This window comes from Rhizopus delemar, genomic scaffold (genome assembly GCF_000149305.1).
Source record: "Rhizopus delemar RA 99-880 supercont3.3 genomic scaffold, whole genome shotgun sequence".
NCBI classification, from domain to species: domain Eukaryota; kingdom Fungi; phylum Mucoromycota; class Mucoromycetes; order Mucorales; family Rhizopodaceae; genus Rhizopus; species Rhizopus delemar.
In genome coordinates this window covers 2073017-2087243 of record NW_027137829.1, presented here as the reverse complement: position 1 = coordinate 2087243, position 14227 = coordinate 2073017, and the positions used below count along the sequence as shown (strand labels likewise).

At 34.2% G+C, this 14227-nt stretch overlaps 5 protein-coding genes across 5 annotated transcripts; 3 read left to right on the top strand and 2 right to left on the bottom strand.

The window, feature by feature from the left end:
* Positions 1–903: 903 nt before the first annotated feature.
* RO3G_05000 (dolichol-phosphate mannosyltransferase) lies at positions 904–1880 on the top strand (the record flags this gene model as incomplete). The annotated part of the gene is made up of 6 exons (XM_067659590.1): positions 904–1101; positions 1151–1261; positions 1318–1343; positions 1397–1492; positions 1541–1609; positions 1661–1880. 6 exons carry the CDS (start codon positions 904–906, stop codon positions 1878–1880), a joined length of 720 nt encoding a protein of 239 aa, XP_067515691.1.
* A 52-nt stretch (positions 1881–1932) lies between these two features.
* RO3G_04999 (uncharacterized protein) lies at positions 1933–5912 on the bottom strand (the record flags this gene model as incomplete). The annotated part of the gene is made up of 6 exons (XM_067659589.1): positions 1933–2621; positions 2688–2856; positions 3187–3215; positions 3421–5198; positions 5260–5628; positions 5737–5912. 6 exons carry the CDS (start codon positions 5910–5912, stop codon positions 1933–1935), a joined length of 3210 nt encoding a protein of 1069 aa, XP_067515690.1.
* Positions 5913–6437: 525 nt separating this feature from the next.
* Positions 6438–7012, top strand: RO3G_04998 (uncharacterized protein; the record flags this gene model as incomplete). The annotated part of the gene is made up of 3 exons (XM_067659588.1): positions 6438–6533; positions 6594–6716; positions 6776–7012. 3 exons carry the CDS (start codon positions 6438–6440, stop codon positions 7010–7012), a joined length of 456 nt encoding a protein of 151 aa, XP_067515689.1.
* A 3558-nt stretch (positions 7013–10570) lies between these two features.
* Positions 10571–10996, top strand: RO3G_04997 (uncharacterized protein; the record flags this gene model as incomplete). The annotated part of the gene is made up of 1 exon (XM_067659587.1): positions 10571–10996. The coding sequence occupies one exon, from the start codon at positions 10571–10573 to the stop codon at positions 10994–10996; it is 426 nt and encodes a 141-aa protein (XP_067515688.1).
* A 404-nt stretch (positions 10997–11400) lies between these two features.
* RO3G_04996 (uncharacterized protein) lies at positions 11401–11624 on the bottom strand (the record flags this gene model as incomplete). Its single annotated transcript, XM_067659586.1, has 2 exons — positions 11401–11411; positions 11450–11624. 2 exons carry the CDS (start codon positions 11622–11624, stop codon positions 11401–11403), a joined length of 186 nt encoding a protein of 61 aa, XP_067515687.1.
* Positions 11625–14227: the final 2603 nt, after the last annotated feature.

The window sequence follows — 14227 nt, the reverse complement described above, 5'->3', positions numbered from 1 at the left end:
TTTTCTTGTGTAGAATGCTACCTACATTAGGCTTAATTGCCTATGATACTTTAGCAGCACATCCAGCGGCTGAATGTAGCCGATATGTTGCTCATGAATTGTCATTGTTTGGAAATAAACTGATTGAATTCCCTTGGGATGAGTTTCGGTAAGCATATAAAAAAATAGAAAAGACGCATATTTATGTATTTTAAAAAGCAATGGAAAGCAAACGTTTGATGACATTGTAGCTGAAATACGACAACTTGAAGCAACAATATGTAATGCAATATCTCTACTGCGAAAGGTATATAAGACACCAAGTTGTAACTTATAGCTAATAATTATTCGTCATTGGCCTATAGCTGCCCAGGCAACATAGCTTGGTAGATAGGCTTTTACTATCTGAGCAGACTATAGTTGAAGAAGGACATGAAAGGGCAACTGTATTTCAACTATTTGAAAATAACGGTAGTATATAAATGCCAAAGTAGAATACGTATTTCTAACTAAAGCTTCAATAGATGGAACAATATCTAAGCCTTCATTTAGGGAATACGTTTTATATAGCGGTTGCAATGACTTGACGACACACAATAGATTCTTACCACTGAGACAATATGCGCTGGTTAAGGATAATGAAGTCAGAATTCTCGACATGCATACAACAGATACTCTGTACAACTAAACCTTTGATTGTAATTTTATTCCTATTCCCTCACCATGCTGATAACTTAGCTCTCGTTTTATATATCCTTCTCAATAAAAATGCAAGTATACAAAATTCCTATTTCAATGATCAATTATCAAACTCCGGATTATGACCCAATTGATACTTGTTATATAAATTATTGTTATTTTTTTTTTTTTTCCTGTTTTCTTTGAATGACAGATCAGCACGCTATATTAAACGTCAACGAAACCATGTCTCAAAATAAATACACTGTTATTTTACCTACTTATAACGAACGCGAGAATTTACCCATCATTACTTGGTTACTAGCAAAAACTTTCAAAGAGAACAATATTGATTGGGAAATAATCATTGTAGATGACAACAGTCCTGATGGAACACAAGATGTTGCCAAACAACTTCAAAATGTTTACGGTGAAGAGCGTATTGTAATATGATACTTTAAAAAAAATATCTTAATAACACAACTGTTTGTAGTTACTGAAGCCACGTGCTGGTAAGTTAGGCTTGGGCACGGCTTACGTTCACGGCCTTCAATTTGCCACTGGTAATTTTGTTATTATTATGGATGCCGATTTTTCACACCATGTACATATTTCTCCATATGCTTTGTTTACATGTTTAACATCTTTTCTTTCTTTTAGCCTAAGTTTATACCTCAAATGATCAAGTAAAACATATCAAAAAATGCATAATTTATTTCAATATTAAGCTTCAGCATAGGTTACAGCAACAGAATAATTATGATATTGTTAGTGGAACTCGTTATAAAAATGGAGGAGGTGTTTATGGCTGGGATTTGAAACGCAAACTTGTCAGGTACAGTTGTATAAAAAGGAGCAAAAAAATTTTCTAAAAGCGCTTTAGTCGTGGAGCAAACTTTTTAGCTACTCTTATGCTTCGTCCTAATGCTTCTGATCTCACAGGAAGTTTCCGGTAAGACAAAAAAAATGAATGTATTAAACCTAACTTTTCTACTTATAATAGTCTTTATAAGAAAGATGTCCTTTATCAACTCATCAACGCTACAGTAGCTAAAGGATATGTGTTCCAGATGGAGATGATTGTGAGAGCACGACAATTTAACTATACTGTAGGAGAGGTTCCTATTACTTTTGTAGATCGTGTTTATGGTGAAAGTAAGATGGGAATGTCTGAAATTGTACAGTACGCTCAAGGCGTTTGGAGATTATTCACTACCATTTAAATTATATAAAAAAATAAAAGACGTTTATATGAATATTATCTACACATGGTTTTTATTCATGTTTTTTTTGATCTACAATTAACTTTGCACCCTCGCAAGCAGCAAAGAAGATAGGTAAGGTGACTGATGCAGATAGAATAGGAGTTGTAAACATACATAACCAAGCCCAGTTTGGTACATGCTTCTTCCATACTAACTGAGAATGCGACCACATCCAAGCTATACCAGCCATATTTACAAAGATGACATCCGAGCCGATAGTTGTTTGTGCAGGATGTTCAAAAAAGGTGGTAAATAACGTTGAATATATATCACAGAGCATGCACTTTGATTGATCGAGAGTCAATAAGCACTTTGCCCACTCTTGCAAGTAGATAGAGATATTCGCACCTGCAGCCAGGCTATAGATCAAAGCAACAACTTTGGGCGTTCCATTGTAAACTGTAAATTCAGACGATTCAGAGAAGTCGAATAAAAGTGGTAGGCACAGGACGATGTGGATTGTTAAGAGATTTAATATCAGGCGATTACTGTAGACAGCAATATTAGGTGAGACCATAACACTGATCAATCCGGTAATAACAGAAAACGCGAGTGTTATTAATAGCTTGCTGGGAACTCGTTTTCTGAGAGGAGGGTGCGAAAGCATGACAGCAAAGAATAGGCTAGATGCACATGATATACCCACCAGCTCTCCCAATAATAAATAAGCCCACAAGTGAGGAATACGACGTCTCCAACCTATTCGCGTACAAGCATATTCACTCTTTAGACACTTTTTTTTTTACTTCATTAATCGAAATTTACCCTCAATAGCTAGAATTGGTATCCAGACTGTTGTAGCAAAAGTACCTAATTGATGAGTCCATAACCACTGCCAAGTACCAATGCTAGTTTGTTTAAATAAGTTTTCAATGAACGGAGTGTCGTGCAGCCAGTGAGAAATAGCATTGAGAGAGAATTCCCAGTGAAAGCCCTTTGAGAATGACCAAATTGTATAGCTCAAGAAAAAAAACTTGAAAAGGTAGATCCATATTACCAATAGGGATACACAAGCAAGTGTGAAGAAAAGAATGATGTCTGGCGAGTTTTGATCAAAGCTCTTCTTTAGTTGAGGCGATATTTTCCAAAATAAGGCAATGATTAAGAGAAAACAAGATGAGAATGTTAAAAAAGGAAGTTTATAGTCTATTTCCATAATGTATCTTATGTAAACAAATTAAAAAGAAAAAGAATAGTATATGTACAGTGTATAAGAAATACATCAAAATCGGTTATTGAAATAAAAGCATGAAGTAATTTTTACGTATTTAATCCCATACGGATTTATGTTGCCTTTTTTAATATATTTTTTACAATAAAATAATAAGAGAGCTAATAACATAACTTAATATAAAGACTGAATTCCAAATTTATATTTCAACGAGAATAATCGTACAATCATCATAATCCTGCAGTGTAGATGAGAAAAAACCCTGCGCGCCCTCTCTGTTAGCAAAATATCTTGCAGTGTAAACCAAGGTACGCTCTTTTATTTTACGTGCCCGGTATTCTTCTTCCGTTAATTCACAATGCAGTAAAGGTATACGTGATAGTTCTTTTTCAGTCTCTTTTGATTCTTTCTGCTCAACATTAATCCCTTTATCTTTGATTTCACTGCTGTCAATACTATGATTTTCCTTTGCGCTTTCAACAGCAGCATTCTTATCATCAGCTTCTATATGTACTCCTTCCTTAACTTTCTCATCTTTTTCCGATTCTTTCTTTGTATAATCCCTTAGGTCGTAATTTTCTTTGGTGGTAGTTGATTCATGTTTGTTTTCGGCAAAAGTACTTTGTAAATTTGACTCTTCTTTAGACATTTTTTCTTTTTCGATTTCTTCCTTTACAGGTTCTCCCTTTTTATGCTCAATTGTTTCGCCTTGGGCCATCTCTTCTTCCTCTAGTAAGTATTTTCCAATCTTTTCACCATCTTCAATCATGGGTCCAATCACCTTAGCAATCGCTCTATTTTGTCTCTCTGCTGTTTCTTCGTACATGTAATCAAATGTACCATCAGTGCTCATGAATAAAAAGTGCCTTCGTTTTTCCTTGTATGGACCATTTAAAAGTAGTGTGTGCTCACCAAAAGGTTGATCTTTGATCCTAATGAAGATTACATCAGGTTCGCATGATATGATTTTGTGTTGCGGATCCATTTTGAAGTCCAGATCACCACACGATCGGGCGACGTTAAGGGAAGGAATGCGGTGGCTTTTGGATGATGGCGGTGAATTAGGTGGCTGGATGGCTGTTGTGCGTACAGCGCTCTGTGAAGCCCATCCATTCACTGAATCCGTAGGTAAACTGTTTTCTTGACTAAAATCTTCTATATGATCTACTGTCGCTGCGTTAGTTGACTGGTCCTGGATTGCGTTGTGCCCTTTAGGACGAATTCTGGCGTTTTTTAGAGCTAGTCGTTTCGTATGTCTATTACCATCCTCTTTCAATTTATCTACGTCTACTTTAATCACACGATTCTGTACAGAGTCAATAAATTCACCGCCATTTTCCAAAATTTCGCGTGCTAAATGCTCGAGATAAGGTTTATGATCTTGAGAAGCAAAAACAACATCCATTTTATATTCAACATCCATTCCTAGCAATCCTCCGGTCTCAACAAGATCAGGTTTTCCAGAGGTTGGCTCTGGTGCGGATATAAGTATTGTACGTGAATCTCCAACGTTGACATTAATGAGCCATTCATCCAGAAAGATGTTTAGAATTAACGTACAACCGTCGTTATCAATGTGTTCATTCTCCTTTTTCTGCTCAAGCTCCTCACGCTTTTTACTTAGGTATTCCTCATCTAATCGTTGGATCATGTCTTTGATTTCTGTTTTCATGCTGTTTTGCATTTGCGAATTAGTCAATGTCGCTGGGTCGTACTTTTGACAAAGTGCTTCAACAGCCGCAGGTATGTTGCGAACAAAAAATTCTGAACATCCAGGACCTCCATGGCCATCGGCCAATACAAAGAGACGTCCAACGACATGATTTTCCTTTCTGATGTCTGTCACTCTGAATTTATCTTCACAATTGGCCTTAGGAATTTTGATCTTTTCGTGTGATCTAAAACGAGGATAAGAATAGCCTTTTTGTTGGACGATGGCAAAATGTGCTGCAATTGGGTATTCTTTAAAGTTTATTTTGGCAATGTAATCCATATCTGCTGTAGGTGGTGAATAGAGTAAAGTGTAATCAATTATGGTATCTTCTTCTTCAGCAACCTCTTGATTTGTTGTTTCTTCTTCTCCACCAAACACATATCCGCTGAAGCTTTTTTGAAGGGCAAAAACCGCGTCAATTGTGATGTAAAGAACAAAACACAAAAACTTACTCAAAGTCTTCGTCCGCACCTATGTCAATATCTGAATCTTGCGTATCTTCAAAGCTCTTTTTATTTTTCTTTGATTTTCTTTTATTTTGCTTGTGATTGTTGGAAGGTGTATAGAACGATGTTGTTTTACGTGAACGCTTTGTGCCTGGATATGGATGCTCAACTGGCCGAAGAACAATGGGTTTATCAGGAATGTCAATTGTGGGTGGTGGCTCAACTCCATTCATAATTTCGTCAGAGATAGCATACTGAGTTTGTCTTCCAGCGCCGCCTCTATCAATACGAAAAGGATCTGAAAGACCTAAATCTCTTGCTAATTTACGCGATGTTGAAATTATGCCCTGAATTGTACTTTTTGGTGTCTCACCTCTTTAATATGAATAAGCAAAAAAAAAAGAAAGAAAGAAGAAAAGAAAAGAAAAGAAAGAAAGAAAGAAAAGAAAAGAAAAGAAAAAAAAAACGCGGCAATAACAGTACCTGAGTGCTAGTAAATTGAGAGCTCTAATGGCGACAACCAGTTGGACAGCGTTCATGGACTGATTTCCATAATGAAATAAAGTTGCTAATACTTTCATAAATGAAGAATTCGCCCTTAGATCCTCTGGAATGTTCAATTGAGTAAGTCTGGTATCCACTGCTGGTGAATCTGACATGTTTCAAATGGATAGGCTACTTTTTAAGTTGTTTGTGCCTGTTGAATAAAAATAAAAAATATAGAAAGTGAAAGTGAGAACAAATGATGGAAAATTTTATCCCTAAAACAGCAACTTTTTCTGTCAATAATAACTTTTTTTTCATACGAGTCTATATGTACTTCTTTCCTTTCTCTCTTTGTCTCTTTTCAGCTTTATTCGGTTATCAAGGGTAAAATAGCAACAGAACCCTTTATTTCTTATCACAAACACTTTTGCAACAGGATTTACTTTGAATATTTGCTTAGACTTAAGGTTCTTCACTTCTTGTGTGTGTGAAAGAAGGGACAAAAGTGATTTTAAGAAGCGCACGTATTGGAAAGAGCCATATATTTTAACTTTTTTTTTTTTTCTGTTGTGTCTTTTTTTATGAACGACAGTGTATCAATATTAGTAGCAGTATTTTTGATTCTGGTCATTTTACGATGGATGCTAGGTATAAAGCAACCAAGAAATGTATAATTTTAAAGTATTCTTTAATAAAAAATGTGGTTAGGAGGAAATCAATCAAACCAGCAGCATCAGCGGCCTAGTCAAAGACAGACTGCACGAAGACCCCAACATCGTGTTACTCCTCAAATGGTATTAAAAAATCAAAAAAGAAAATTGTATTGTTTTTTGTCTGATGAGTAGCATATACAGATTGAAACCGTTCGTGCCATGTTCCCCGACATTCCTATTGCTGCTATTCAAGCTGACCTGCAAAGAACAGGTTCTGTAGAAACCACGGTTGATAATGCTCTTCGAGATGGTGGACTTCCCTTGGTAAGAAACAATAAATGAGGAGAAAAAAGATAGAGCCTAATCATTTTTAACGTGTATAGCCTCCTTCTGCTTCCCCCTCCACTAATACAGCTGCTAGCAATAATAGCAATAACGCCTCCTCATCCTCTGCTCGTAAAACACCTAGTCACGTAAATCTTGTTCAAAGATATAAAATTGATGTCGACCACAGTGAAAATACTGAAGAACCACCCAAAACATGGGAATCTAACCCTGATAAAAGACAAGAAATGTTGAGAAAGCGCAAAGAGTTTATGGTTCTCCAAGCTAGAAAGTAAGTATAAACTATATTATAATGGGCAAGGGGTTTTGACTCATCTATTTCATATCTAGAAAGATGATGGAGCAAACAAAAAAGAAAGAGGGGCAAAGCAATTCAACAGAAAAGAATGAAATTGCAGAGCAAAGTACTAGTACAAAGTCGTTTGATGATATGTCAGTTGATGAACTGAATTCGCTCACTGCGGAACAAAGAAGAGAGCAAATGTTGAAAGCTTTAGATCAACGAAACAATTAGAGCTGGTTCATGTTGTTGATGTTACTGGAAATGATTAAGATTTTTATAATATAAAATAATATTGATTAGAAAATATGATTTTTAAATGGGATTTATTCTTAATCTATGCACATATATGTGTATGTGCTTGTGTATGGTTATTTCAGAAAGAGTGTATAATACAGCCTTACAGTACTTTTAACTTGTATGAGAATGGGTCGAAAGCATTTAAGCCAAGCATTTTCGTCTTACAATCTTTTTCTAGAGGAATCAAAAAGCTTAATTTGGTATGCGATTTGAAAAAGTATATAACCGGAATCATGTTTTATGAATGAAAATACAGAAAAATGTCTATCATTACATTATGACTGTCCATGTACAATTAATTCTACTAGATGCTTTGGCTTTGATTAATAATTATAGAGATTGATTGAACCAATTTTTATCAATGTTGCTATTAATTTGCTTTTTCTAATTTTAAAGTTGATGTCCTAAGCATTTTTTATGCTTCCCGCTTTTTTATGTACAAAAAAAAAAAAGTAAAAAGTAGTATAGATTCACTACATATTCCAACCGGTATCTTTTGGTATATTATCCTAATTCGTAGACATTTGTGCTTAAAATATTATATCACCAGTATTACTGTGTATTTTACGATCTAGATAAAAATGCCTGAAAAACAAATTTATCCTAGTTCAACTATACAGTTAGTTTGCTGATCTTACTTGAATCTGATTCAATTTCATACGTTTATTTATTTATTATTATTCTCAAATGAGCTGGTTTTTTAACAAAATGTGACATATTGAACCAACAATACAACCCAAAAGCAATTGTTTTCTACTCGATTCTAAGATCAAATTTCGTAGCCTTCTTATGTGAGTATAAGAAAATGCTTGTAAATTGTATACTGGCTTTATGATTGCTCAAGTAAGAGAATATATACAAGAGAAAAAGGATTGTTTCTGAATGAATATAAAACAACCTATTTCCTTGTTAGTCTATTCATACTTTAAGCAGAGCAAAACATGCGTCGTATCGAATGGTTCTGTAACGTTGGTATACGCGGATGTAAATCCATGTGTTTGTTTAACAACACACAAAAAGAAAAGGAGTGTTTGAAAGTAAAAAGAAAAAGATATTCTCCAAATAAAGATGCAAGTAATATAACAATAGTAAAATAAGGAAATATGCAGTAAACTTCTCTCCTCCTTTCTTGAAGAGATAAAGATTGTTTTTAATAATAATTTGTGTAAGTTTTGTTTTACTGACAAAAGAAAAGCCTCTTCCCCACCTTCCACAAGAAAAAAAAAAAAGCCCATCAAATTCTTAAGTGTATTCTTTATTAACCCCTCTAGATGCTCGGGTGCAACCTGATATTTCATCTTCAAGCCGATGTTCAAAAAAAAGCTGGAATTTAAAACTTTTTTTTTCGTGTCATGAAATTGTGTAACTGAACGATGTTTATAAAATAAAGTATTTCTTGATTTCGCATCTCCTGCGATTTACACAACTTTGTTTTGCAATTCTCAAAACCTGTTATTATTTACAAGAGTAAAAATAAAGGATATCTACATATTTATTAAACTGAAGCGATAGAAAGGAACTTAAGATTTCAAAGATGTGTATCACGTCACTACATCGTATGCCGACGACTAAACCTGGCACAACAGCCTGGAACAGGTTTGTAGCGTGGTTAATCCGAAACATTGATCGTTCCCTTGTTTGTATCACAAGATTTCCGAACTGTGGATCAAAAACAGTAACTTCCTGACACTAAGAACAACATCAAGTTTTTTTTTTTCTTCTTTCATTTTTGCTCCGTTTAAATCAAGATGAACACCCCCTCTCTCTCTTTCTTTAAATCATGCTCTATACTTGTCTTTTTTTGTTCTTCTTAATCGAGCATCAAAAGAATATTTAACATTTTCTTTGTTAAAAATATAAGTTCAATAAAGAAGAAAAGGGTACGTTTTTTAACAATAACGGATAATATATCCCGGAATTGTCTTTAAAAGTATGCGTGAAAAGCGTGTGAGGGACCCACGTCGAGTTTATACCCAGTGAGGAGCGATAAGATTAGGCAATAGCTGTGACAAACAGAATCCCTGGTTTGTATTACTTAAATCCATCATAAAAGTTTAAAAAAATAGAAGTTGAACCGAGTCCAATTAGATGTCTTGCTCGTAAAGAGATTGCAAACTATATTTCGTTCTGTTAGAATTAAAAAAAAGTTATTCTTACACAGCAAACGATAAAAGAATTCAATACCAAGAAAACGAAAAAAGCAGTAGTTATTTAATAAAATAGCTAAGAGAAACAGAGTTATTTTAAATTAAAATCTGTTTGGTTCAAGTGTCAATTGTGATTGTAAACTAAGCGGTTTATAGACATAATTACGAAAACCGAGCCTTTCTTTTTTTTTTCTACCTTCTGCATTTAATAAATATTTGTTGACTATTGTCAATTGTTACCCTTTCGATCTAGATCAAAAGCTTCAGTCGGAGATTAAATGTACTCTCACAATTTGCCTCCATCATATGAACAAACTATGTGTAATTAAATTTAATGTGCTTGTTAAAAGAAAACATCTTGGTTTAGAAAGTGATACAAATTGGATACATATTATACGCTTTTAAAGCTTCAAGAATATAGCAATCTAATTGATATTTTATTATCGCATTTTACTTGACATATTCATCCTAAATACGTAAATAAACCCATTTATTTGTTCAAATAGATAGAAATAAGAAAATAGGAGAAAAAATTTGAGCTTATTGTCTAAGGCGGGGCGTACAAGAAAAAAGTTCTGAGTTCCCGCAGCTTATGAATAAATACAGGGTGCCTTCAATTTTTATTGTTGTGTGGTGCCGAACCCCAATCTCCTCAGCAATTGTGTTCTACAAAAGCGAAAAATGCTTATTTGATTTTCAAGACATAAGCCCACTATTGTAACTCATTGCGAAGGGAAAAAATGTTTTTGTATAAAACAAAAAAGTGTGATATTAAAAGCATTATTATTTTTGTGGCCAAAGCTTCATTTCGGAGGCGAAGTAAGGAGACCACAACTAATTAGGAAATACTAATTTACAACTGTCGTACTCTAGTGCCTGAGCATATTGAATTTTCTTATTTTCTCCGTTTAAATTAGCTTTTCATACTTTGTGTAACTTAATATACTTTAGGTCAGTTTGAACTTTTTGTATAAATACATGGTCGCGTTTTTCGGATTTGAAGAAAAAATTTTTTATTTAAAAAACCCCAATCTTTCTATTCTTTTGTATTTTACCCTCTTAGCGCTGGTCGTTCTTATCTACTTGAAAATTAACTGAAAACAAACATGTCTCGTACTCTTGCTTTACTTATCCTCGCTATTTTTGTTACCTTGGTTTGCGCAGCTCCCATAACCAGCAAACAAGATGAATTGGAAAAAAGAAGTGGAACAAGTGGTACCTTCACAGGTACTGGTACTTGGTTCTTGCCTGCTAGTGAAGGTGGATCTACAGGTGCTTGTGGAAAGAAAGAAGGAAATAACTCTATGATTGTTGCTATGAACCGACCTCAATACGGAAACACCAGCAAGAAATCAAAGTGGTGCGGAAAGAAGCTCAAGATTAAGGGTCCCAAGGGAACTGTTACTGCCACAGTCAATGATGCTTGTCCTGAATGTAAAAAAGGTGATCTCGATCTTACTCCTAAAGTGTTCAAGAAAGTCATTGGCGATATGAATAAAGGTGTTGGTAAAATTACCTGGCACGCTGTTTAAATAATTGCGTTTTGTACTTTAGCTTTCTTTTTATAAATATCTGTTTAGATAATGTTCATATTCCCCTTTTTTATTCATTTGTATGTATTAATAAATAAAATCTTCAAAAAGAAAAACTTGTCCGGTACTGAGTATTTATTTTTATCAGCAGTTTTACTCTAATGGATATGCATGTTTCAGACTGGATTCCTATAGTGCTGACGGTCCCAATAGTGGACTTCAAATCCATTCAACTGATATTAAAAGCTCAATTTCTTCGTATTAGGAAAAATCATTGATCTTATCTAAAAGAATCCAGTTTACATTGTCGTAATAATTTATAGTAAGATGAGTTTAAGAGTAGAATTTCTAAACTAGATTCGTTGACATACTTTGTGCATGTAATACAAAGCATATCCTCCTCCTCAGATCTTCACTTTTTTGATAAAATTGTTTCAATAAAGTCACAATTACGCTGGAGCTCTTCAATGATGGATGAATGAGACAAGGCATTTTGCTCCTTTCCATCTTTGCTTAAAACTGTAAACGATCGTAGAGACAAGTTGTTGACAATATATAAAGTCTTGACCATTTTCTTTTTTATTGTTTCCTGATCACCGATAACAGGTTTGATATCTGGTAGAATCATTTTAGGGTTAGGCTCAGCTGTAGGTAAAGAACTTGCTTATAGACGCAGCAAGAGCAAGCATACATAATAATTGTATTGATATTAATGCAATCGCGGACGATCACTGAGTCAACTGACGGAGCTGCAGTAAGACATTTTGAAAGTAAAGGTTCTATACTATGATCATCTTTTTAAATGACAATAAAGCGTTACTTTCTCGTAAAGTTGTTGCTATCACATAAATGGCAAGCCTTGTCAAGAGATATTCTTTTCATTATCACGGCAAAAAAAATGATTAGCATCGATGATCAAAAAATGGATTGGATACTTTTTGAGCTCTTTTTTTCGATATATGAAATTCGGACAGAGCGCACACAGAGTGCAAACAAAAAAGTGTGCAATTGAATACTGTAAATGTACATCATAGGTATTGCGCCATGATGCATGTCTAAATAATCTCACCAAAGATTTTTATACTCTATTAGCATAAACTTGTTATTATCGATCAAGTCCTATTTAAAAATGCTCTTTATTCGAGCATTTCGAAAAAATAAAATAAAAATAAAAACATTAATAGAATGCTGAATTGAATTTCTTAATACATATTCAAGTACATTGTTGCATGCTTTAGCAATCATAATAAAGAGCGTTAAATGAAAATGAATCACTATTAGGCAATGAAAAATCTATTACTTGGATTTTGTAAATCTACTGATTGGATTCTTTTAGGTACGCTCAATGGTTTTTTTAATACGGAAATTGAGCTTTTAATATCAGTTGAATGGATTTGAAGTCCACCATCTGGGACCGTCAACATCATAATTGGTTTGGGTCCCTTCACTTGAAAAGCAGATATTTCATGAAATTCAGATTTGTTGTACGACACCCAGTGATGTAAGACAAAATACATTAAGAGTAACCTTACACGTGTGTTTACTCACTATTGTGGCGCGGTTTTATTCACATTGGAAATCCCTTATATGCTTACTTAACCTGACTGCGGTGTACTTATCGTTTTATCTCATTCTGTCCAAAAGATACGTAATCTTTCATCATGCAAGAGACATTGAATTTTGGAATTGAATTCAAATGTGCTTTAGTAAACTTGTGCTGTTTACAATAATATATCATTAAATCAGCTTGCCAATTTTGGGAGGAATTGCACTAAAAATATAAATTCAATTAAACCCTTTTCTGTGATCATTTCCATAGTTCTTATTCTCATCCCCATTTCAGAAGAAAACTTTTGTACTCTTTAACTATAGTATTATTTCCTCTTTGATTTTAAAATCTTCTGCATAAAGATGAAACATAGCATTTCCCAAATTATATATCGCTTGAAGATCTAGTTAGCTGACTGAAACAATTAATCTTGCTGATTAACCATCCAATTTATCAGCTTACTTTTTATTTATATCGCTGCTCAACGCTTTATAAGTTTAATGTTTCTTGACAAAATGGGATAAAGAGGATTCGTCTTCGCAGCTTCGGTTAATCTATCAGATGTTGTTGAGCTGCGTCAAAGTGGTTCCTATAAAAGGATGCTTTTAGTTTGCTTCATTAGGGTTTAAGAATAGCGAATATGGAGGCAAACAGACGCAGTTGTAGCCTTTTTGTGGAAGAGTGCGAAAATTGACTGACTCTCCTTTTCTAGATCAAGTGATGTTGTGAACCGTATACATATAAAATCAGCTTTGTCAGTAAACATCAACTCTCCTGCAAAATCATTCTTTCAGTACGCATTGGTTTGCTACTACTTTGTGAAGCTTTATAGCCTAACCAATGCTTCTGCTGTCACTAATCAGCTTAATTTTTTGAACGAAAATAAGCACCGCTCCATTACATGTTTATGAGCAATTGCTTTTTATACGCTCAGCCGTTCAGACAGATTATAAAGGTCAGCTATAGTCTGCTGATTACAGCAAGGGAATTCTTTTCTAAACAAGCAAGCGCTTGATATGTCTCATAATTGGATCATGTATTATTGTATCTTTTTATAAACAATTTCTTTTTATCATCTTGATATTTTTCAAGCATAATTCTTGCTAACCTCTCACTTGTCCTTAATTTTATTTATGGCAACAGCATCAACAGATAGTTATTCCTTGTATCTATAATGTATTAAATTTGCAATCTGATTTTCTGTATATTTTCTGTAAGCGCCTTTAGGCTGGCTATTTTCCATACTCATCTCAAAATCTACATGTATGCTTTTCTCACTTCACATTCTTTGATAGTTTACATTTTTGTTTCTGAAGCTTTTCGAGCTCATGAATTCTCACAAACAGCTAATATTTCTTCACCGTCATCAAGCCTTTGACATTGTACTCAGTATTCAGTTTCATTTCTTCTAAAGAGTCATCTAGTTGTGACAGATTAAATTACATATAGTCGGATCATCTACTTTTCCTTTCAACATCCAAGAAAGGATGATGTTAACAGGGAGACGTAAAGAGCAAAGCAATCCACAAACTCAAACCTTTCAATCGGTAAAATAGCTTGGGAAGTCCCGTGACTTGATTTGATACATAATTAGAATACCTTAAATAGAGGATTGAAAAGATTCTTTATCAGGAGTATAGAAGAATAATGTATACAGTTAGAACTAGTCTTAGATCTTTCTC